At 37.6% G+C, this 25,503-nt stretch overlaps 3 protein-coding genes across 5 annotated transcripts; 2 read left to right on the top strand and 1 right to left on the bottom strand.

Moving 5' to 3' along the window:
* On the bottom strand, positions 1–4,250 carry LOC135774528 (uncharacterized). The gene is made up of 3 exons (XM_065284653.2): positions 3,177–4,250; positions 2,778–3,044; positions 1–1,516 (listed from the first exon to the last, which is right to left on the bottom strand). Exons 1-3 carry the CDS (start codon positions 3,391–3,393, stop codon positions 486–488), a joined length of 1,515 nt encoding a protein of 504 aa, XP_065140725.1. The 5' UTR covers positions 3,394–4,250; the 3' UTR covers positions 1–485.
* Positions 4,251–4,664: 414 nt separating this feature from the next.
* fdxacb1 (ferredoxin-fold anticodon binding domain containing 1) lies at positions 4,665–11,599 on the top strand. 2 transcript variants are annotated; one of them, XM_065284147.2, is made up of 6 exons: positions 4,665–4,969; positions 5,226–5,369; positions 5,898–6,054; positions 6,227–6,430; positions 7,850–8,008; positions 9,438–11,599. In XM_065284147.2, exons 1-6 carry the CDS (start codon positions 4,897–4,899, stop codon positions 10,480–10,482), a joined length of 1,782 nt encoding a protein of 593 aa, XP_065140219.1. In that variant the 5' UTR covers positions 4,665–4,896; the 3' UTR covers positions 10,483–11,599. The 2 variants fall into 2 exon arrangements, with proteins under 2 accessions (XP_065140219.1, XP_065140220.1); XM_065284148.2 differs by having other exon boundaries at positions 4,665–5,369.
* A 1,074-nt stretch (positions 11,600–12,673) lies between these two features.
* alg9 (ALG9 alpha-1,2-mannosyltransferase) lies at positions 12,674–23,818 on the top strand. 2 transcript variants are annotated; one of them, XM_065284145.2, is made up of 15 exons: positions 12,679–12,965; positions 13,939–14,074; positions 14,961–15,095; positions 15,442–15,512; positions 15,935–16,023; positions 16,522–16,657; positions 16,806–16,893; positions 17,029–17,134; positions 17,343–17,465; positions 18,496–18,650; positions 20,604–20,733; positions 20,878–21,025; positions 21,118–21,247; positions 22,379–22,509; positions 23,002–23,818. In XM_065284145.2, exons 1-15 carry the CDS (start codon positions 12,820–12,822, stop codon positions 23,123–23,125), a joined length of 1,848 nt encoding a protein of 615 aa, XP_065140217.1. In that variant the 5' UTR covers positions 12,679–12,819; the 3' UTR covers positions 23,126–23,818. The 2 variants fall into 2 exon arrangements, with proteins under 2 accessions (XP_065140218.1, XP_065140217.1); XM_065284146.2 differs by lacking the exon at positions 23,002–23,818 and having other exon boundaries at positions 12,674–12,965; positions 21,140–21,247.
* Positions 23,819–25,503: the final 1,685 nt, after the last annotated feature.

Here is a 25,503-nt window from a genome sequence, read left to right as displayed (position 1 = left end):
TACAGAATAATACATGGTGGTTTATTTACAAGATTAGATTTACAAGAACAACAATTGTTATAACTACAAGAACATGGTGTTCAAAAATAAATTGGAATCAGTTTCATTACATATAGTACATATCACCAGCACAATTGATTATTGGATTCAATTATTTCATTTGAAAACATTAAAGGGATAGTTCATCCAAAAATACAAATCCCACATTTCTTTGTTCCGATGAACACAAAGGAAGGTATTTTGAGAATTGTGTAACCAAACCATTCATGGACCCCATTTCCATGGTATTCTTTTTTCCTACTATGGAAGTGAGTGGGGTCCACGAATGGTTTGGTTACAAACATTTCTCAAAATATCTTCCTTTGTGTTCATCAGAACAAAGAAATGTATGCGGGTTTGTAACAACATGAGTAAATGAGGACAATTTTCATTTTTGGGTGAACTATCCCTTAAACAGACTGATGTCCCTCCCTCCTCTCTTCTCCTTACTCTAATGGGACAACAGACTCGCAAAGATTAGATAAAACACAGCAAATAACCACAATCTTGTCAATCATTGCTAGCGCCTCACCTGGTTTTGTTGCCATGTGCTCTATGGGCATAGCCCTGCTTTGCAGAATCTGGTATTTTCTTCTGACTAAACCGATGACTCTCTCAACATGAATACCCAAATTCGCTATTTTTCTAGTTTCTGCCACCTCAAACGCTGACAGCTGTTTTCTCCCCTTGGTAAATGCAGGTATCTGTAGTGAAGCACAGTAAAATCCCACACTATCGCCAATATTGAACCCACGGTCTGCTAAAACAATATCTCCAGGTAACAGGTTTTTTAGGACTCCACTCTCTATTGTGATCTGTTCATCGCTGACTCTCCCTCCCCAGGCACAAGATATGTAAGTGACATAGCCTTGGGGGGCAACGCCAATCAGAAATTTTACAGTATGGTGATGCTTGTAGTTCGACCACGTTTGAGCTTGGGCTAGTAAATTAGAGGGCTTCTCAATAAAAACTTCAAAACAATCAATTATCACTGCAACTTTACATCCAAATGCCTGTCTGAATGCCATTGGCATTGTAGCTTGAAGTACATGTCGTTCTGGCCACTCAAGTTGAAATTCTAACCTATCATGAAGTATGTCGATTACTTTATGCCAAACTCTAGAAGCAGTGGCCAGAGAGATCTTAAATCTGAAAGCCAAATCTTCCAGCGGGAGATTTAGTCTCAGCTTTATCAGAACTAAAATGAACTGTTCAAATTTAGACAGCACAGACATAGGACCACATGTGATATAGGGTTCGCACAGCTCAAAAATCGAAAATAAAACCAAGAAGTTGGGGAGCCCTGTGTAGAACTTTGTCTTTTCTTCATTTTTTTCAAAAGACTCCTGGGTGAACTGTGCGTCCAGTGCTTTGGTCCGAAGATCTCCCAGGTCTGTTGTGTTCTGTCTCAGAATATCCTCCATCTTCTCAATATCATCCATTGTTAGCTCAGTCTGACATCTGGCATCTACATAGCCTGCAATATACAGTGGGGAGCATAAGTAGTTACAGGTGAGACTCCAAAAATTTTAAAGGTGACATAGAATGATTGAACGGAGTATTTATCCTTGTTCTGTGATGTGACATGTAGACAATTTTTTTTTGTTTGGGTCTGTAATGCCTTAGAAGCTTCCTAAAAACCTCTCTCAGATAGCTCTAATGGCCCTGTCCCAAATGGCGCACTTCATGTGGACTTTCGGTCTCGTGGCCTTAAATTGCGCATTCTCGCTTGTCTACGAGTCCGTAGAGTGTCCTATCTGTCATTTTTACGCTTTGAAGTGTGCTCATCAGCGCCTCCTTTGCCCCCTTGATGCGGTCTTCAGCGAAGCCCGCACTGCAGCAGGCTTCGCGCACTTTGCCAACCCAGAAGTCCTTGCGAAAGGGCAATCAGACCAATCAGACGACGGAAGGGAGGAGTTCACACTGACGCGCAACTTCTCTACCTATTTCCGGTGTGATGCTCGAGTCTGTCCCAAAATACGACTCCGGTGCACCCACGTGGACTCGCATCAAGGGTCCCTAAAGTCTGGACTACGTGATGTCATCAAAGTGTGGACTCTGAGGAGGACCACAAGTCCGGAGTGTGCCATTTGGGACAGGGCGATTAGGGTGGGGGATTTTAAACAAGTGGTTTTGCACCTATTTGGCTCCCTCTACTGGCTTAACTTGCAATCTCATTACTGATTGGCTGACTTTGCTGCCACTCAAAAAATTTAGCCAATTATTTTAAAGTGGAGGGGCAGGGAGATGCCTGTGATGTCATAAGCATCAGTTTTTCAGATTGGGCCGTTTTTCTGGCTGACATTTCTAAAAGAGGAATTACTATGAGACGTTTAGCATGTTTAGCACTTTTTGTATGTTTGTGAATGCGGGTAGACTACCATTATTCAACAAAGACAAGGTAAAAATGGTTTTTCATTCTCTGTCCCCTTTAATATTGTGCAAAAGTTCATTTCAGTAATTCAACTTAAGAGGTGAAACCTTTTCACAATATTCAAATGTTGAATTTAGGGTTTTTATAAGCTGTAAGTCATAATCATCACAAATATATCAAGACTTGAAATGTCACTTTGCATGTAATGACTCTATATAATATACAAGTTTAACCCATTAAGTTGAATTGGTGAAATACATTTTTAAAAATATTCAAGTTCTCTGGTTCAATTAAACACGGTGATTTTCTGACAATCACATTTGTAACATTTAATAATAATGCACATCTTGGTACAATCATTTACCTTGTTCATTTAACGTCTCATTCCCAATGATGCCCTCGGATTGTGAGTTGTTCTCAGCTGGCTCCTGCGGTTCGGAGCTCTCAGCTGTCTGTTGGAGATCCAACATAGCCTCTGCACATTCCGACCGTCTTTGTTTGTCTTCCTTGAGCTTCATCCTCTGCTCTCGTTGAGGAGATGCCTCTGATCTGGGCTTAGTTTTTTGGTAACCGAGGTTGACCGTCGGAGCCCAGTCTACTGACTCAACGTCACCCAAAGCACTAGGGCAGCCTGAAAAGTCCATATTAGACTAACTTACCGGTAACTTAAGTCATTACTACGTAAAGTAACGAGCATTTAACGACAACCTTATGTTATATAAACACAGCCACAAAAAAAAAACAAAGAAGTTAGCTAACATACCTCCGACGAAGTGGTCGCTGCAGACACGGGCATTAGCAGACTCTGCTCCTCCCGGCCGCAGACTTAGGTTTAAAATCCATTTTTTCCGTCGTTGTTCTGTGAGCTTTTTACATCTCTCACCTTTGTGAACGACAATCTTTGGAACTCTGTAAAACCCCTTTCCTTTTTCTCGGTTAGAACGATTGGAGCAGCCGTAAACTACACAAAACATTGGCATTTTTACAGATAGCAGATCCAGCTACATTACTTCCTGCCCTCCATCTGAATTTCGCGCCGCAGCAATGTGACGTCACGTGAAACCAACCTATTCCTAGAACGCAAAGAACGGACTTGCGTTCTCGTGGAGACTGGTCTTGCCAGGCGATCTCGGAAGAACGAACTCAGAAGGTCGCGAGAACACAGAACACACTTGTGAGAACTGAGATTTGTGCGATCTTCCTGCTGGTCACGTGACCTCCCCAGATGCACTCTATGCATCCTCGATATCAAGAACTCATCCGGGTATTTTCACGCGTCCTCTGTACTTGCGGAATTGAACTTCGACTGTTAATGATGACGTAGAGCGAGGACACAAGGACGCAAGATCGCTGAAGAACGCATATTGAGAAACAGCCTTCATTTGGTGCCGCAAGAACTGACTGACGAAGAGCTAGATGACGTCAAAGTACCGCGACAGTGATTCGAGAAATCATATGAAGTAGTCTAATTTCTACTCGCTCTCGCGGTACTTTGACGTCATTCGCCTGTCAGTTCTTGCGGCGCCGTATGAAGTCCAACAAGCTAACGTGGGTCTAGCATGGATATAGTTTTTAAATACTAATAATACTACTACTTATTAAGCAAATTATCGTATGATGTTAGGAGAATATGCTATTGCTAATATTATGCTAGCCTAGCACTATTGTTGTTCTCCGGATTGTTTTTATTATCCCAATTCAATTCCAACGTTTTATAATTTACGCAGTGAATGCAGTATTGAATTTTATGCTAGTTTTTAATATTCAGGGGGCGTCGTTCCGTGCGTGCTGTTGCATGCGGCACGTAGTGATGGGAGAAACGAAGCTTTTCGAACCTTTGAATCAATTGAACCAATTGCTTCGTGAATTGATTCAGTTTTTCGAAGCGCTGGTGACACCTGCTGGTCAAAATAGTGTAAAAGCAGCAAAATCTGTCCAAACATTTTACGCTTTTTACAAACTAATAGCAAGACTGTTCTAAAAATATGTTTTTAAGAAAATAAATTATTTAATTTTATTAAGACATAATTAAAAGTGTATTCTGTGTTTTTAGTTTTATTTATATGGCAAACAAATAATTAAAACGAACTCCCTTTTTAATTATGCACATTTTATGCACATTAAATCTGTCTATAAACAAAAAGTAGACAAAATGGTAGTGTTATTAGTCAGAAGGATCGAATGTTTTATAAACTTTTACTATAAAACTGAACCAAGTTCACCTAACCATATTAGACACTGGTCATTTGTGATCAACTCCCCCTAGTGGTGAATCGTCGGATTTTCGAAACAGTTATGACGTAATGAAGCCTCGTTTGCTAAAATCACGTGACTTTGGCCAGTTTGAAACAAGCTCCGAACCAATGATTCGAAACAAAAGATTCGTAAATGTTTCGAAGCCTCATGAAGCGTGCTTCGAAATCGCCCATCACTAGCGCCACGCGTTCCCCTAGGAACAAAACTTCGGCGCTGCACGGTAGCAAATGACCGACCCCCTCTTTCTCAACCGCACTTTCTTACGTAAACGGATCAAACACCGTGAAGAAACAATACGAGGTCACCCTTGCTCTTTTGTAACCTTTGGCTTTAATGTTTTAATTAGATTTCAACCTCTAGCGACAGATGTCATTAGGCGTCATGGTGACATTCACACACAGTGTCTATCCTGGTTAGATCGGTCTCGCTAGTCGATTTAGTTAAGCGTCGTAATGCTTACTTGAAATATGTTGAAAAGTTATGTTTTAATGTAACTGTTCGCTGTGTCGTCCAACGTTACTAGAAATGTTCAAGACACGCGACTTTCTACTTGTAGGGGAAGGCAACTTCTCGTTCTCCGCAGCCTTGAGCGAGAACGCGGGCGATGGTGTCGTTGTGACCGCGACTTGCTTTCAAAGCGAGGCGGATACGAACAGACAGGAGGGTGCCGCATTGAACATACAGAGACTTCGAGAGAAAGGTCAGTCATTGTTTGTTATACAGTCTGATATTGCTGTAGGATTGTCGTATGTTCTTACGCGGATTCCTGTTGCTCAATTGATAAAGCATTACGTTAACAGCGCAAAGATTATTGGAACATGTACTGAAAGGATAGAGAGCATTGCGTAAACAGCGCAAATATCATGGGAACATGTATTGAAATTAGCCCATTCATACCTTGAATGCAGTGTTATTCGCTTTGGATAAGTGCATGAATAAATTACATTGCTTTTGTCTTTGTTTTCCTGCTTTATGCATTTGAAAGATGTTCCCAGTTCGTCTTTAACCTACCCACAGATGTTCGGTTTTGTCTCTAATATAAGCATTTTCAAGGATACCCATTATTTCCACACTTCAAGTATCATAGCTCTGAATTTGCATGTCTGCGGCCAAATCCATGAGTCGGTTGCTATGAAACGGGCAATGGGTGTTAAAAGCCTCCTTGAATTCTGTATGATAATTCTCAAGATGCCTTTTTTTTAAAGATGAACTCTGTGCTTATTCTTAGGATCAATAGTTCTGTTTGAGGTGGACTGCACACGCCTGAAGGAGTATGAAGACATCAAGCATCATCTTTATGACTGCGTAATATTTAATTTCCCTCACTGTGGGCGTAAAAGTGGTGTGAAGAAGAATCGCATTCTGTTAGCGAAATTTTTTCAGAGGTAAGTGTGATACTCCTGTGGCATCAAGGTCTTAATGTGCAATTGTGCATGTTACATAAGCTTCACTTCCAGTGTTTTGTAAAAATTATACTACTTTTTTTGTGTTTAGTGATCTTGTGATGTTCGGTACATCGTTTATTTATAATGCATGGATGGTTCGTGTTTTTTCTAGTGCTGTTGCAGTCTTGAAGGACAATGGGGAAGTGCATGTCACCTTGTGCAATGGGCAAGGTGGCACTCCATGTGACAGACCAATAAGAGAATGGCACAATAGCTGGCAGGTGGTTGCCATGGCAGCAGAAGCTGGACTAATTCTAAGTGAAATTCATCCTTTTGACTCTCAAATGTATCAAGGTTACAGATGTACAGGTTACAGGTAAACAACTTCATGCAATGCTCGCCTACACCATTTGTGACCCTGCCTGTGAAATTCCAGCCAAAAGCAGAGTTCCCACAGGTCCTTAAAATCCTTGAATGTTTGTGAATCTGGGGGGAAAAAAATCAAGGCCCTGGGAAGTTTTTGAAAATATACATACATAGATACAAGTCATTGAAAGTGCTTGAATCTATTTTATGCAAGAAGTTTTCTGGAAAAAAAATCCATATTATTCTCTGTGTAGTGTAGGATAATATCATAAAAATTCTAGACTTTTTAAGCACACGTGCTAAACTGTTCGCTTTTAATTCTTATATCTTCTGTATGTGAATGTTGATTCATACCAAAATGCTTTTTTGCATAGTTGTGTTTGACACATGAAAACGTTTCAGGTTACGTATGTAGCTGTTGTTCCCTGAGAAGGGAAAGAGACGCTGCATCTCCCTTGCCATACTTCCGGCGTCCCTGTAACTTCGTCTTTGGCAATATTTAGATGGCGATATACTTCCTGGCTCTGGCGTTACCCTATCTTTGTGGTTAAGCCTCACCATTGGTTGAATTTGATATAAACATTCAGACCCCTGGAGGTGTCCCCAAAGTGTCACCGCAGTGACGTAGGGCGAGTTCCCTCAAAAGGGAACAATGTATCTTAAAAAGGTAACACGATATAACCTTGCTCTCACTTGGAATGTGTCCCAACATTTAGTCCTTGAATTTGAGTGTATTGGACCTGAAAGTCCTTGAATTTGAAGTTAACTAAGGTGTGGGAACCCTGTAAAAGTTTCATGTCCGTAATTGATTTCAAACTTTGATATGCAGTGGCGGCCGGTGATGATTTTTTCGACACGTCACAACATGTATTTAACCCATCATGTGTGTGGTTGGTCATTTCAAAATATGTGCTCGTTGCGCCATGTGCATCATGCGTCTTGTCAAAATAAGTGCCTTTATGGGTTTATGAGAAAAGTGATGCTCGTGTATGTCAGATACCCGCTTAATCTCATGTGTTATCAGAGTTTACTACTGCTAGTATCTTTTGCAAGTATTTCGTGAACGTGAGCGACTCTTCTATCATAAACCATTTCGACGTGTGTGCAGCAGGCTTGTATTTTGACAAGACGCATGATGCACGTGGTTCACATGACACAACGAAAACTTTTTTTGGAATGCCGAGCAACCCACGACACGTCAAACACATATTTTGAATTTGTGCCCCTTGAAAGAGAAGTCACCAGCAGCCACTGTTGATACCAAGGTTATTTTTTCACAAAAATGTCCCTTACATTATGTAAGATAAACCATAAATCACCAAAAAATCACTTTAGCTGGGTTTTTTTACTTGCAGGGTCACATTAATGATGTTAAAATGTTATTTATTAGAAGTTAATGTTAATGGTATTCATTTATATCCTTGTTAAGGAGTCAAGACAAAGGTTTTCATGTAGAGGGAGGTTTGACGCACATGTTTACTCGGAGTCTCCCATACACCGTGCCAGAGAAACTGAAGATGGAGAAAACAATTGGGAAGGAGACAGTTAGTTTTGAGATTTCAGCTGAGTTGTCTGAGTATTTAAACAGGTGATTTTGAATTGTTGCTTGATGTTAAAATCATTTATTACACGGCTCTCTGGAATGCTTGATTCTGATTGGTCAGTTGAGACATTTGCAGGTTCGTTCTTTTCGAATAATAACCGCTCCAAAATAATAACGCATAGCCGGACTACTTGTACGAGTAAAATCGCTCCGCGCCAATAAAGATCAATAAAGATTACTGTTTGGCGCCATCTTGTGACAAACACTGGACAACCACGACAAGACACAGAGAGCTTACTGAGACTGAACTTGACAAAATAGAGCATGACAGCTACGAAGCCAACACACAAAAAAATACAGAATGGGCATTAAAACTTCTCAAAGACTGGCTAAAAGAGAAAAAATGGAGACAAGTATGAAGCAGAGGATCTTAATAAGGTATTACGATCATTTTATGCATCTGTGCAAAGTTTCGCGGAAGGATAAAAATGTTAATTTAAAACAAATATGCCAATAAAATGTTTCAAATTCATATTCATGTCCAGTTTTTTTTTCTTATGTGGCAAGTAGCCGTGTAATAAGCGGGATAATGTAGAGGCAGCCGGTAGTTATTGGGAAATAAGCCCCTTCAGTGTGATACAAGACCCTCCGCTTCGCGTCGGGTCCTGATCACACTGTCGGGGCTTATTTCCCAATAACTACCGGCTGCCTCTACATTATCCCTTACTTAAAGGAACAGTATGTAGGATTGTGGCCAAAACTGGTACTGCAATCACACAACTGGTGGCCAATACACAAAATGACAACATAAACATCAGTTGAGGGCTGCAACTCCACTTTTTAAATGACAATATCCTGGCCGGACCACGGTTGTCAGTGATATCAGTATTTGAAATGAAAATGATTTCTTAATGTCTAGTGACATATCAGGGCCATTTTATGATCAACTGATATACATTTCTTACATACTGTTCCTTTAAAAACATCTCTAAAGTGTCTTGATGATATTACATTCTTTTAAAAAAAAAATCAACTTTGAGGATGGCTGTTTTCAAAGAATACAATAAAAAAAAAAAAATTCCCAGATGCTTTATTATTATTATTGGCATTGTTTGTCTTTAAGTTATATGCAGTTTATCAACATTGGTGTCAACATTCTGAATCCAGTAAAGTTTTGCATGATGTACCCAAAAATTGAAACGGATGTGACAACCCAAACCCTAAACAAGAGTTAAACATAACCAGAAATGTACCTAACTTGAAAAGTATACCTACCTCTAAAAATAGACAGTTTAAACATTTTTACATCTCAAATAATCATCTGCAATTTTTTAAAACAAAAATACGAACTTCACATTCCTCTTTGAATATTTTTAGTCTTAAGTATGTTATTTTGCATATCCTTTTGTCCATAATTTATAGTAAATTTTGTATGTATATTAATGTATTTTGTCAACCTTTTCCTCTCTGCTAGGGATTTCCTTGGTCCGCATTCACATCATCCTGTAAAAACTGTCCAAGAGTTGTTGCTCAGAGAGTTAAAATCAGTTTGGCCCGTATGCACCATAAACAAGGAATTCCCAGAACTGGTAACCTGTCTACCAGAAACGCTTCAGGGATATGACCCCAATCTGTCCCACTCAGAAGTTTACTGGATTAAACCTACACACACCTATTTATTTGACCAGAATGACCTTGAACAAGTAAACGGTGAGCCTATGGATGATCAACAGAGTTTCACTGGCAGCTATGCACTACGACCATCTCTGCTGTTTCATGTCCAAGAGATCACCCAGAATGAAGACTTCAGCCCTGGAACGCTTCATGCTGTCAGTGGTCTGGTTTTTCAAAGAGTACCTATCTCCTCGAGCCGTTCTCCTGCTTTCCACCAGCTCCTATTGGTGGGAATGTTCCCCTCAGAATCCCACCCTCTCAAGTGCTTCCAGGATTCTTTGGAGTCGCTGCTTACAACGTACGGCGTCTCCTTTGAGGAAATGCAAACAGGCCAGCAAATTTGGATGAATTCAAAGATGCTTCCAAAATTTGGACGGATCACATCACTTCCCTCCTTAGGTTCAGACCTTGAAGGTTCACAGTTAATTGTTGTCACAATAAACTTAGATCATTTGGCTACTCTGATCTTCGGCATCTCTGACTGGCGCTTGCTGTGGAGCGCAGACACTCGCTTTCTCCGGCAATTTGAGCTCAATCCGCTTGGAGCTTTCTGTCCGTTTTCCCTGTACCCACCAAGCTACATACATGACATCAGTTTCTGGATGGATCCAGATAGCTACGAGGAGCTTGATTTTCACGCAGTTATACGAGAGGCTACTTTGGGCGCCGTTAAGGATGTGATGTTAGTGGACCGCTTCAGACACCCGCACATGGGTCATGCAAGCCTCTGCTATAGGCTTACATATCAGTCACCAGACCGTGCCCTCTCATACAGCCAGGTTTTGGGATTACAGAGTCAGTTACGGAGATTGTTACCAATGCGTCTACAAGTAACCCTAAGGTGAACTAAAGAGGCTTAAATAGTGGTTTACTGAGCATATCAAAGATTAGCTTTATGTTTACAGTATATAGACCTAAAGGTTTTATATGTAAAAGCAGATGAGTGATTGTATACTTCACTTAAAGATTTGTTCTGCACAATGCACAGACATTTCTTTTTTAAACTGAATGTATATTTTTAGTGTTTACAAGGTGTGTATTATGTCTGGTAAATCATTCAGAATATGAAGTTATTCCTGTTGTTTGATATTGTGTTTAATCACAATATGTTTACATATATATTTTTTAAAATTAAACCTAGATTAAATTATTTGTTTAATAAGTATCAAACATTTTACATGGTAGCAGCATCACAGGTTTATAAATCTCAGTAGTAGAATGCAATGCCACATCCTCTTGCATTTGGTGAAATTAAAATATTAATTATATAATTGCATATAATTGTAATTCTGCATGTCAAAGCAGTTGCAGAAATAAAACACTTAGAGATTTCCGATGCAATCGTATCTGATGGATGTTTAAATATTTAATATCTTGTAAGACACAAGTAAGCTTACACAGAGTCTGAAGCTGCATTTAATACTGTGATACATTTTTCATAAAATTAGCGCTTTGGGTATATGAAAAGCGCATTATAAATAAAATGCATTATTATTATTATTATTATTATTATATTGTGTAATATGTGACATTTGTGGCTGTAAATTGTTATTGCTGTATATATAAAGGCATAATTCACCCAAAATGAAGCTTAAGTTGGATATATTTCAAGTTTAAAAAAGATGGTAAAGGTTATTTACAACACCTGTCATATAGGTACACGGCTTATGTCCGTTCTCTCCTTATTAAAAAACATCAGCCAGGACATGCAGCAACATCTTCATTTTCTGATTAATTATTCCTTTAACATATAAAAATCCAGCACTAAAGAAACTTGTGTGTAGGACTGCTGTGTGTATAATCCTAGGGCTCCTAGTGTGAAATGTTTACACTTTCTCAACAAATTAAAACAAACTGCCATACATGTCTGTGGTTATTCATAAATAGATAGAGACTGTAATGTTCAGTCTCAAACAATGCATCCTTAAATGTGTCATTAAATGGCATTGGCATGTATAAATAAAACACACTGTAAAAAATACTTTGCTGCCTTAAATTCTTTTGTTAAATCAACTCAGATTTACACGTCATGTCAACAGAGATGAGTTGTCACAACTTATAAAATATAGTTGAGAAAAGTCAACTTAATTTTATAAGTTATAACAACTCACCTGTAGTTATAACAACTCATCTCTATTCAAGATAAATAATAGTAAGTTAAAATTGCTTGTAAATCCGAGTTGATTCAACAAAAACAAATTATTCAACATAATATAATTTTTGGTAATACCAGTTTTCGGACATGATAATATAGTTTTGGTCATGTTTCATTGAAACTGTAGTATTCTGTATCTTGGGTAAATCAACCATTATTATTAATTTTTATTTTGTTTTTGCAGATTGATTACCATTTATATTACCACAGTTTTAAAGGGATAGTTCACCCAAAAATAAAAATTCTGTCATAATTTACTTTGTTACCTGTATACCAGGGCGGGGTCTCCAAACTTTTGTGAGCAAGGACTACCACAATGGAAAAACAATCTGGATGGCTACTTTTTTTATATAGTTTACTCAAAAAAAAAATATTTTGCTTGTTAATTTCATTTTATTTTACTTGTTCATATGTTTTATCATATTTTAAAAAGCTAATATAAAAATATGTAGTAATATCACAATTAAGGCTATTAATGTGCTTTGGTGGGAAACTCACAGACTCGGTGCGGGCACCATGTTGGAGACCTCTGCTTTATACATTTCTTTGTTCTGATGAACACAAAAGAAGATATTTTAAGGAATGTTTGTTACCAAACTGATCATAGGCACCATTGACTTCCATAGTAGGAAAAATACTATGAAAGTAAATGGGGCCCCTGATTGGTTTGTTTACAAACATTTCTCAAAATATCTTTCTTCGTGTTCATCAGAACAAAGAAATGTATACAGGTTTGTAACAACAAGAGAGTAAGTAAGTGATGACAGAATTTTGATTTTTGGGTGAATACCCCTTTAACTACAAATGTGTTGGTTAAACTGTGCTTTCTGTAGTATGTGTTGTTTTCATTACTATCTTATTGCGTCATTTACTTTCTATATGAGTAATATTACAATTTTCACTAGTTTAATTGTTTAAACAGATTATGGTAATTCATCCCACAAGAACTAATTCTCTATGTCTCCCCATTGCGTTTCGCTGGGTTCAGTCAGTGTAATAATGACGCCACGCGCCGCCAGTAGAAAACATGGCGACGAAGGGACTCCGTCAACGCAACAGACGGGGAAGCAAACAAGATGCCAATAACGTAAACAACACACCTAGCACAGACATCCGAGCGACAAAAGACGACAAATGTACCGAGGATAATAAGCCAAGTGACCAGCGAAATGAGTAAGTAGCCGTAAACCCGTCCACAGTTCAAGCGCGATCTACTGTAACGCGATGACAGCTCAGTGCTAGCTCCACAACACCAACCAGGTTGTCTGGATGTACGATAAATGAGTAAAATAACGTGAAATCTTCATAGCATCGGAGAAGACGTGAATGTTAAGATGTGCTATCGGGCTTGCAGTATTTAAGTCGCTTTGTGACACGTATACGACGTTTCATTCATCCATCCACAGCTGGTATACCCGGCGGTGTGCAGGTTAACACATACCATTAGATATGTCAAAACTAGAGTCATGTCTACTTATCACTGTTTCTTTTAAACTGCAAACGTGTATCTGTTTTAAAAGATTACTATTTTAATAATGAAACATAAACATCGTTGCTGCCTGCAGTCAAGTTTGACATAAGCGCGTGTCCAATTTCATAATCGTCATCATTAGCTGCCCAGGTAAATGAATTTTCACCGTTGACATCATTGTTATTTTTTATGGGAGCATCTGCTGTACATCCTTATCATCTTTACTGATAATGCAAATTACTTATTTGATTAATTTATGCCTGAAAAAGTACAATAAATAACCCTTTATGACAGTGGTTCTCAAACTTTTTCAGCGTGCGGCCCCCTTTGTGTACGGTGCATTCCTTTGCGGCCCTCCCAAAGAAAATGTATGACACAAAACAGTTCTAAAACTTCACATTTTAATTAAACAAAACATTAAATTATACAAAGTAGTGCTGCCTTATTTTTTTCTAGGTTTAATTTCACAGAATTCATGATAAATTAATGTATTTTATAAAAATGTCATAAAACTGGGGCCCCCCTGGCACCATCTCGTGCCCCCCCTACGGGCCCGGACCCCAGTTTGAGAACCACTGCTTTATGACACAGTGCTGTCTCCCATTTGCTAATTAGTTTGTACCCAGATAAGCACATTAGTGACATTGCCTCCTATACCCCATCTCTCTATTACAGGTCATCCAGTAAGGCAGGACAGGTGTGGGCTCCTGAGGGCTCCACAGCCTTTAAGTGCCTGGTTTCAGCCCGCTTTTGTGCCGCGTTACTCAGTAACATCTCTGACTGTGATGAAACCTTTAATTACTGGGAGCCAGTGAGTTGCACATTTTTATTCTTCAGTGTTTTATTTTATATATTTATATCTTCAGTCAATGTCTCTATATATTGACATCTATTCAATGTCTCATTTGTACAGTATGATGCTAGGGTACTACATTTAAAAGTTACATGTCTTTTTTCCAGGACATAAGTAATAAGAAAATATGATTTATGGTAATATTCAAATTCTTGTCTAGTAAAAGGTTTGTATGGGAGAGCGGGGTAAGTTGTCACACTGTTTATAACTTTGTTAGTTATGAAAGTAAAAAATTATTATTTTGCACAAAATAGAGGAGACAATAACGTGTCTTTTGATATATTAGCTGCCGTGCTATGTTGAGCTAAACCTGAGATTTAGCCAACATTAGCACACATGTCAGTTTGGTCCTGGAGGGCCGGTGTCCTGCAGAGTTTAGCTCCAACCATAACTAAACACACCTGAAGCAGCCAATTAAGGTCTTACTAGGTATACTAAAAACTTTTAGGCAGGTGTGCTGAGGCAAGTTGGAGGACACCGGCCCTCCAGGACTGAAGTTGCCCATCCTTGATCTAGTGTGACAACTAACCAGCCGATGGGGCAAATGTGAACATTCTCTCTTTAATAGAGACTCGGTAATGATAAGATAAGATATAAAAATTTTAATAAATACAACATATGTGCCAAAGACTTTCTTCTTTCATTTGGTATGAGATTTATACTATTGTGATTTATGGTGCTCAGTTAATGTTAGACAGTGTGAAAAGTGTGACAACTTACCCCGCTCTTCCCTACATCTTTTTTCCTAAAAACAAAAACTACTCCAACTAGCAATAGCAAGTTGCAAATCAATATCATTCACAGGACATTTTTAAAGTGACTTTGTTTCATTTTTCCTGACCAGATTCACTACCTGCTGTACGGAACAGGGATGCAGACATGGGAATATTCCCCAGCCTATGCGATTCGCTCCTACGCGTATCTATGGCTCCATGCACTTCCTGCCTACTTCCATGCCAAAATACTACAAACCAACAAAGTAATTTATTCATTAGCCCAAATACAGTAGAATATATTTGGTGAAGTAACTAGTTAACCCCACTGGAATGTAAAAAACAAATCATAACCAGTGTAATTTGATGTGTTATTGCTTTGGTGTACCTCCAATGTTAAATTTGAAAGAATTGTCACATTTTAACTTCATAGCATCTCAGTCACAATCATTTTTATTATCTACATTTATTCTTAAATAGCAAAAACTCAGCTTTAATTTTGTTAAGTCTAATTAAACAAACAATGTAATATAGATATTTAGGTAAATGCAAGTCAGGCCTTTATAGATTGCAGCTGACCTGTTTTGTCTTTCACATCTCCTTCTTATTTAGGTCCTTGTGTTTTACTTCCTGCGATGCATGTTAGCATTTACCTGTTGTGTGTGTGAGCTCTACTTTTACAAGTAAGTGAATAATTTTCCATATATACCCTACAAACATATAGTTACACCTACTGTGTATACTATATGGGTCATAACCATTGATCTATATAAATCATACCACAGTATTGGTCCACCTTTCAGTTAAAATATATGTTCAAATATAAATGCAAAATTAAATCTGTGCCCTTATTACATTAGGAGAGGAACCAAGGCGGCATTCTCGGTCATTTATTATGGCTGTTGCACCACCCTTATCATAATGTCCATTTGGAAAAAGCCCCAAATTTATGCGTCATTTGTCCATTTTACCAACACTTTGTTCTTTTTTTAACAGTGATGTTAGAGAAGTTGTGAATTTGAAAAATTAATAGGACAGTTCTTTGAAAATGAAAAAGTTACTGTATTGCTTTGACCCATTTATTAATCCTGTGGTTCCATGCCAGGGCTGTATGTAAAAAGTTTGGCCTGCATGTGGGGCGTCTCCTGCTAGCATTCCTCGTCTTGAGTGCGGGAATGTTCTGCTCCTCTGCAGGTGAGTCAAATATTAAAAGGGACATATGATGAAAATCCTAGACCTTTTCTATGTTTTAGTGCTGTAATTGGGTCCCCATTGCTTCTATCAATTTAGAAAATGTGAAAAAGATCAACCCGGGTAACCAATTTGGCTCCCCTTGTGATGTCAGAAGGGGATAATACCGCCCCTTAATCTGCACTATCCAACCACGACACTGCCATTTAGTGCAGAGATTAGCTCATTGCATTTTAAAGGACACACCCAAAAACGGCCCATTTTTGCTCGCACCTACAAAGTGGTAATTTTAACATGTTATAATAAATGATCTATATAGGATTAAACTTCACATGCGTACTCTGGAGACACCAAACATTTATTTAACATCTTAAGAAATTTTCCCTTTAATTAATATAATCACAGGACAGTTTAAAAAAAGTCTCTTGTGATTTTTGTCCTTCTTTAACACAATTGTGAGTATACAACGCATACTTACACTGTGTGTGTGCTTGTGTGCAGCTTTCCTGCCCAGTACATTTTGTATGTACAGTACAGTGGTAGCTATGACTGGCTGGTTCCAGGGGCGCCCCAGTCTGGCTGTACTGGGTATTGCAGCGGGTGCCATAGTGGGCTGGCCCTTTAGTGCTCTGCTGGGGTAAGTGAGACGTAAATATTTGTTGTATTTATAAAATAATTAACATGACCTTTCATATGCAAACTATACTATACTGAAACAGTACTATACTAATGTAGAAAGGCCAATAGTTCATATCGGTTATCTGTTAGCAAATGTGTTTTTACAGCATACCCATTGCCTTTGACCTCCTGTTGCTGAAGAGAAAGTGGAAGAGTTTTATCTTGTGGACCCTGGTGGCGTTGGTGCTTTTTCTGGTTAGCAAACGCATTTATTTTGTAATATCTTTTGATCTCCCTGCTGCAGTCTAGATTCTGTTTATATGAATGCAATGTGAAAATGGCATTGTAAGAAATTAAAAGCACATTCTTATTGTTTTATGTTTCATGCAGGTTCCTGTTGTTGTGGTTGACAGCTATTACTATGGCAAGCTGGTGATTGCTCCTCTGAATATATTACTGTACAATGTGTTCACCCCTCATGGACCGGATCTCTATGGTAAGTGTCAAACATTTTGTTGTTCACAGTTGAATTTGTTGTGGCTGTCACAAACATGTCTGGGCTTAAAAGTGAATTATTTAACCATTTGAATGAGGTGTGCTCTTATTTTACTAAATGACCCACTATTTGTTATAATTTTTTGAAGATAACAGCAATGATCAATGCTTATACCTTTTTATTAGTTGATTTGTTTTTTTTCTCGTAGGCACAGAGCCGTGGCATTATTACTTTGTAAATGGTTTCCTGAATTTCAACATTGTATTTGTGTTGGCCCTGTTTTCTCTTCCTCTCACTGCGCTTATGGAGGCACTTCTGCAGAGATTCAATGGTACGAGTTTGTGTTGATGATTTGTGGAGTTCAGATGCAAAACCCTCTAAGTGCATCTGACGAGTTTAATTTTTTTTTGTTAAGGTTTATTCATTTAACTTTAAAGGCAATGAAAATGTTATTAGTCAGTAATTGAAATGCCTTATTTTCATATTCAAATGTCACTTAAGTCATTTTATTAATATTTAACACATTTGACACTTTTGATGCAAAAACTAAAAATCCACTTCTTTGGAAATAGTAAAGAGTTACAAAAAGTGTTGGAATTATGTCAAAAGATTACGAGGGTCCCCTAGCTAAGCCCCCGCCCAAGCCCCCCTCTGGCATTATAGGGTCGCTGTGATTTCACAAACTAAGATGTGATCCTTGATCAACATTTCTTGTCCTGGATCAACGTTTTGATCAAAGCAGCACGAGAATTTTGAAAATTATTTAGTATTTTATGAAGTTAATATATGTAGTTAATTTATGTAGTTCATTTTAATAAAAACCAGGGGACCCCCCAATTTATATTTGTGTGCTTTATAAGGGATTCCTCGATGCTTATAGGAGGTCCGGGACCACCCCAGCCCACCCTTAATTCGAACATTGGTTACAAAACATTGAAAATTATTAATCCATGTCATTGCCACATTCGGGTTGTAAATTTGGGTCCAAGCACTCGTAAGAGACACAACTTTGAATTTGATCCACAGTCGCTTTGCGCACATTCATTCATCCAATTCATCTGCTGTGGACTTACAGGACTTGCCGAAAAATTAATGTAGTGTTTTAGCGGATTCTGCTAGCAAAATGGTATTTCTGAATGGCCTGAGGCTGTGATTAATCCAGTTTGAAGCAAAAGTATTTGATGAACATATAATATGTTCAGGGATCATTTGATTAATATCATATCTCATTTTTGATGAAGGTGGCGTTTAGCGACTTTTGCATCTAAGCTCCTCGTGTGTTGTTTGGCCTTGTATAAGATATTGTGTAATACCTCAATGTAAACAGCTTGTTCTGTCTTATTGCATGTATTGTATTGCAGTACAGAACCTCGGCCGGCCATACTGGTTAACCCTGTCACCAATGTACCTGTGGATGCTGGTGTTTTTTACTCGGCCACATAAAGAAGAGCGCTTTCTGTTTCCTATCTATCCTCTAATATGTTTGTGCGGGGCTGTGGCGCTCTCCTCACTTCAGGTTTGTATTTTTTTCTGGAGTCTGGTTAGACATTTAAATAACAGTGCATGTAACAATGTGGGGGTCTTGTCTTGTACTTTTTTGGTCTTAAAGCGCACGCAGTCGGCTAGCGTCAAGAAATATAAAGCGCCCGCAGTCGCCCAGCGTCAAGAAATATAAAGCGCCCGCAGTCGCCTAGCGTCAAGAAATATAAAGCGCCCGCAGTCGCCTAGCGTCAAGAAATATAAAGCGCCCGCAGTCGGCTAGCGTCAAGAAATATAAAGCGCACGCAGTCGGCTAGCGTCAAGAAATATAAAGCGCCCGCAGTCGGCTAGCGTCAAGAAATATAAAGCGCCCGCAGTCGGCTAGCGTCAAGAAATATAAAGCGCCCGCAGTCGGCTAGCGTCAAGAAATATAAAGCGCCCGCAGTCGGCTAGCGTCAAGAAATATAAAGCGCCCGCAGTCGGCTAGCGTCAAGAAATATAAAGCGCCCGCAGGCGGGCTAGCGTCAAGAAATATAAAGCGCCCGCAGTCGGCTAGCGTCAAGAAGGTTATACAACAGCTCTCTGCTTCAAATTGTGGTCTGGATCACCCTGTCAGGTTTGTTTTGTGATAAGGATGATCTGCCTGTACGTCATATTGCTTACTTATGCTACTACAGTACATCATTTTACATTATTGTTTATCTAGTTGACAATAAATACATAGAGAACTTCCTATGTATTAAAAAATTTACTATCATGGTGTCATGATAACGTAACAGTTTTAGATTGGTTTTGTTAATAACTCTAAATCAGTTATTATTTTATCCATTTATCAGATGCTTTTATCCAAAGTGACTAACGGTGCATTCAAGGTATACATTTTATCAATAGCTTCCCTGGGAATCAAACCCACAACCTTTGCAGTGTTAACTCCCATTGATGTCACTTAGTGCTGTCTGTCTTATAGTGTTAATAAATCTCCTTATTACACAGCTCCTTGGAATGCTTGATTCTGATTGGCTAATCAAGACATTTGTAGGTTTGTTATTCCTAGATTACAACAACTCAAAACAAATAACACACGATAACCCAAATGCTGCAAATCATTTTGACGGGTACAGTTTGATATCACACAAAAATTAAATATAAATATGTCTTTTAACTCATTACTCCCCGCATTAAAAAAAAAGATTTTTTTCACAAAATGCCTTCCATTAAATTTTTATTCTGTCAAATGAAAGAACAGACCCTCTGCTTTCAAACAAACAAACAAACAAACAAAATGGGAAAGAAACGTTCTTATCTTCATTTGTTCTCTTTTTATAACCTCTTAAATATGGGCAGGTTTCTTCAAAAATATATTTTTTTGCAAAAAGCTGAAATAATTGCTGTTTTTTGTAAAATAATTTTGTTAGAGATCAAGTTAGATTAGTTAGAGATTAGTTTTTGTTTCAGTTTTTATAAATTGGTTAAGAGCACCATCTAGTGGATAATAGCGGAATTACAGATTACCGTAAAAACTCGTCAGGAAAGCGTCATTGGCAGGGAATTTTTTTTTTCTTAATTGATGACAGTTCGAAAGAGTTAATAACATATATGACATTAAATTTACAAATTATTAAACCACAGTGTTTCTGACATTTGATTTGATTGTCTTATCTTAAAACCAAAAATAAAGGTTTTCCTTGTGAAATCTGAACTTGTTAAAAATGAGCAAATAAAATATTTCAAATCAATATTTATTGATCCTTACCTTACTTATAGTCGTGTAATAAGCGGGATAATCTACAGGCAGCCGGTTGTTATCGTGAAATTATCCCCTTATACATGATCCCTTACTTAGTAACTATTTTAGGCACCTTTTAATGTAATACTCAGAAATGTCATATTAAAAAAGTAAAACATTTCTGTTGACAATAAAACCTGCTTGAAATTTGAGTATCATATTTAAATACATCATTTTTATACCTTTTTGTGTTTATCTACGTAGAAGTGCTATCACTTCATATTCCAGCGCTATCGTCTGGAGCACTACACCATCTCCTCCAACTGGCTGGCTCTCGGCTCTGTGCTGCTGTTTGGAGTGCTCTCACTGTCCCGTTCTGTGGCTCTCTTCAGAGGTAAAGACAAATTATCAGATTCATTTACACACACAATCACTGATGATGAGGAGAGAGGCAACTGTTTAAAGCAAATCAGAGAACTTAAACCCTTAAACTTTGTCAATTTTTACAGTCTAAAATGATGTGTTCGCTGTCTGTTAGGCTATCACGCACCTCTGGATTTGTATCCGGAGTTTCACCGCATTATTAAAGACCCCACCATCCACATGGTTCCAGAGGGCAGACCGGTTAATGTTTGCGTAGGGAAAGAGTGGTACCGCTTCCCCAGCAGTTTCCTGCTGCCCAACAAGTGAGAATGCATTTAAGTTAAAAACTAATAAATCTGTAATACACAGTACATTTTTACTACTCACTTTATTTTGCCTCTTCTTTAATGAGCAGCTGGCATTTACAATTTATCCAGTCAGAGTTCAGAGGCCAGCTGCCAAAGCCGTATGCCAGCGGTCCTGATGCCACCTGGATACTCCCAGCAGACATGAACGATCAAAACCTCGAGGAAACGTCACGATATGTGAGTGTCAGACTTATTAACTCTTTCCCCCGCCATTGACGAGTTACCTCGCCAATTATTGCAATTATCTTAGCTTTGTGCTCAAAATTTTGTATTTTTGAAGAAACCTACCCATTTTTGAGAGGTGATAAAAAGAGAACAAATAAGGGAGGATGAAACGTTTTTGTATTTAAAAAAGCAGAGGGTCTGTTCTTTCATTTTATATATTGTATGTTTATATATTTAAAGAAGAACATTTTCTGGAAGGCATTAAACTTTTGTAAAAATCATAAAAATCATAAAAAATGCTGGCACTGGCTGGCAACTAAAAAAAAACGCTGATTGGGAAAGAGTTAAACTGTTAATAAGTCAGAATGCATGAAATACGGTTAATCCCCCCAAAGCAATCTTTTTTTTTAAATAATGTTTTTATATAATTTTGTGATTGTTTTTATAACACTTCATATAATAATAATAATAATAATAATAATAATATTGATGATAATAATAATAATAATAATAATAATAATAATAATAATAGAGTTTGTCTATTATTACCTGAAATTCACAAATAATTTTTGTAAAATGCATAAAGTAATTTTTTATATGGTACTTTTGTATAGCTCACTGGTAAAGCATTGCATTAGCAGAGAAAAAGGTCATGGGTTCAAACCCAGGGAACCTATTACTGATAAAAATAAATTTGTATACTTTGTAATGCCAAGTATGGTGTTTTGGATGAAAAGAACATCCATCCATCATTAAAATGATTTAAATGACTCCAGTGAATAGGTTTTCTGAAGTGAAACGATGCATTTGTAATATATAACGATTCATATTTTGAGCTTATTTATTAAAATTAAAACAAGCAGATCTGAGCAATACATTCAAACGTATGTCAAATATTGGTTTTCACATGTTTATTGACAAAACACTAAATATGAATGTGCTAGTTGTGAGAACCTTTGAGATTTGAAAGAAATGCAGTCAAACTGGGGGGTGGAGTCAAGGTATTTATTTGATTTTGGGGTAAATAATTATTTTAATAATAGACAAGTATTATCTAAAACCCTTTATGTAAATGTATTGTTAGGGGTGTATGTGACAAAAGTTTGTCACAAAAAATTATTTTCAATGTTCTCCGACCCACAGGTTGACCTAAAACAGTGCCATTATTTGGTGGATCTGGCCACAGACATAGAAGCCCCTCGAGAACCAAAATACGCCGCTAACAAAGAGGAGTGGAGCATTATTGTTGAAAAGCCTTTTCTAGACACTACCGGGCAAGTATTCGTGTACTGTTGATATTTTTCAAAACAAGTAAACATGCTTCGCCCCAGTGGATAAAAGTAAAAAAAATTTGCTATAAGGGTCAAAAGGTATTTAAAAAGTTAGGTTATATTCTTGTCCACTAGAGGGCTCTCTTGTATTTTTATTAATACTTATGACATCATCGTTAACAACTCCTGAATCATATTTTTTATTATTAATGAGCGAATTAGGGTCTGCGGTTGCTGTTATTGTTTTTAAACATAAGAAGCTTTTACATTTAGTTTGTAAATTATGAACATAAATTACATGATGTCATAAACCATAATTTACCCATAAATCAAAAGCCACTATCCTAAAACCCATTAAACATTCCAGAGGGAACTAATGGTTTGAAAATGCTTATTCTTCACCAGACAAAATCTTTTATAGATTTTGCAAACCTACGACTATATTGCTGTTCCTGATCCTGGTACTTTTCTATTTTATTCTGCTCTCCCACACAGGTCCTCGAGATTCTTCAGGGCCTTTTTTATCCCTTTTCTGTCTGAGCAATACACCACCTACAGCAGATATGTCATCCTGAAACCACGGCGACCCAAAAACACCCGAAAAAGAACGCAACTGTGACGTCATCGTCATCATCTCATCTAGTGGTTTGTCATTAAGACCTAAATATTCCTCCTCATAAACTCAGTATGTGCATACATGTGTATGCTTTTTTGTGTGTGTGTGCAAGAATGTACATTTTGTTTTTTTGTATGGAGCAAGTGTGGCATTGAACAATGCATTGTCAAACTTTATGTAGACATCTCAGTACTGTTGCCCATCCTGGACAGTGTCTGCACAGAGCATGGATGCCTTACCCATTTAGTGACCCGATCATCTTTCTCCCATTCCATGCCTACCGTTTCCTTTCATGACATAGCTTCTTGCCATCCTTCAAACAGAAGAATACTTTCTAGAAAACCCTTTAAGGACAACAGTCCATCATTTGCCATTACCTTCCATTTAAAATCTCACATCTGATCTGGGATCTTCTGTACTCCATGAATGCAGGCCCAAACCAGATCTCATTTTGCATCATCATCTGGTGTACAACAGTAGACATGAACTTGTCCTGTTTGAGGAACTGGTCCAAGGCAGTTGCACCGTCTCAGGATGAAAGATGCACCAAAAAACCTTTCTGTGCTTTGTAAAAGTGAACATTGTGAAGTCAAGTTGCACACGTGGAAGATTAAGAGTTTACATTTCAAATCATGTTTGTCATATTGATCATATCAATGTTAACTGTGATTGAATCAAATAAAAAAAATTGATTTATTGAGTTTGCGTATGCCATTGAAAAAGTTTTTGGAATAGATGCATTATACATCTTCTTTGTGAACCAAAAGGTTTGCATCTGATGGAAAATTTTCTGTATGCGAATGTTGATTCATACTAAAATGCTTTTTTGCATAGTTGTGTTTGACACGTGAAAATATCTTGGGTTACGGATGTGAGAAGGGAACCAGACGCTGCGTCTCCCTCGCCATACTTTGCCAATATTTCATATAGCGATATACTTCCTGGCTCCCGCTTCACCCTGTCTTTGTCCTTAAGCCTCACCATTGGTTGAATTTGATATACACATTCAGACCCACTTACCCCTGGAGGCGTCCCCAAAGTGTCACCGCAGTGACGTAGGGCAAGTTCCCTCGAAAGGGAACTGTAACAATGTATCTTAAAAAGGTAACACGATGTAACCTTGCTCTCACTTGAAATGTGTTCCCACATTTAGTCCTTGAATTTGAGGGTATTGCACCTGGAAAGTCCTTGAAAGGTCCTTGAATTTGAAGGTAACTAACTAGGTGTGGGAACCCTGTGTTTACAATTTGAACCCTGGTGCATTGTACCAATTCACTAACCTTTCGTTGTTAGTGGGCAAAAATGGCCACTAAATTAAACGGCTGTAAAAATGTATCGGATTAATATTTTTTTTTGCATAAATCTGTTAATCAACCTCAGTACTGATCAAAACTACCAAATGTTTCCAAAAATTTCATGATTTTAACTCTTTAATTGCCAAGCTCATAAGTGATGCACTAATTTGAGGAATAAAAACACAAAATGACTGATTTTGGTGCCACATGGTGATCAACAGTAAAAACGACAAATTTTACTTCTTTGCAAAAGGTAAAACCACAAAGAATCAAAAATGCAGGATTATAATGTGTCATGGCTGTGCAATCAAAAAATTTTGTTATAATGGAAGTCAATGGGGCAAAAATGGGCACAAACGATAAATGAGGTAAAAAAAAAATATGCATCAAAGCCAATGTTTTTACTAATTTTTTAAATGGCCAAAACTGTGAAAAAGGTAAAAGAAAATGCACTCCACAATCACTTTTTATATTGAAAATCTGTAATTTTTGTGTCTTTTTTTCCCAAATCAGTGACACCACTTATATACTTGGCATTTAAAGAGTTAAAATCATGGATTTTTTTTGTAAACGTTTGGTAGATTTGATCAGTACTGAGGTTGATTAACAGATTTATGCAAAAAAAAATTTGAAAAAAATATTAATCTGATACATTTTCACAGCCGTTTAATTTAGTGGCCATTTTTGCCCACTAACAACACGAAAGGGTAGTAAATTTGCCCACGGTATATTGTTAAGTTTTTGAAAAAATTCAAAGCATTTTCTTAAAATATGTGTAAATATAAGATTTGTCACCAAAAACCTTCCATTTGCTGAAATATGTGGCCAAATTAAGACTTAAAAATAACAAAAATGACCCCCATAATGCAATAGTAATAGATTGACAAACTAATGGGCTATTAACAATGGGCTGTTTTTAAATGGAGGTAACATTTGTATATAACTTTTTAAACAAATTTTGTAATTATATGTATATTCTGTATAATAGCATTATATCACATAAACTCATTCCTTAGCAGTTTCTGCATCATAATTGCTTTTCACGCATGCCTGAAAAGTGTATTAGAAAAGTCACAAGCATTTGAG

This window comes from Paramisgurnus dabryanus, chromosome 5, assembly GCF_030506205.2.
Source record: "Paramisgurnus dabryanus chromosome 5, PD_genome_1.1, whole genome shotgun sequence".
Taxonomy (NCBI): domain Eukaryota; kingdom Metazoa; phylum Chordata; class Actinopteri; order Cypriniformes; family Cobitidae; genus Paramisgurnus; species Paramisgurnus dabryanus.
This window is presented reverse-complemented; position numbering and strand designations above follow the sequence as displayed.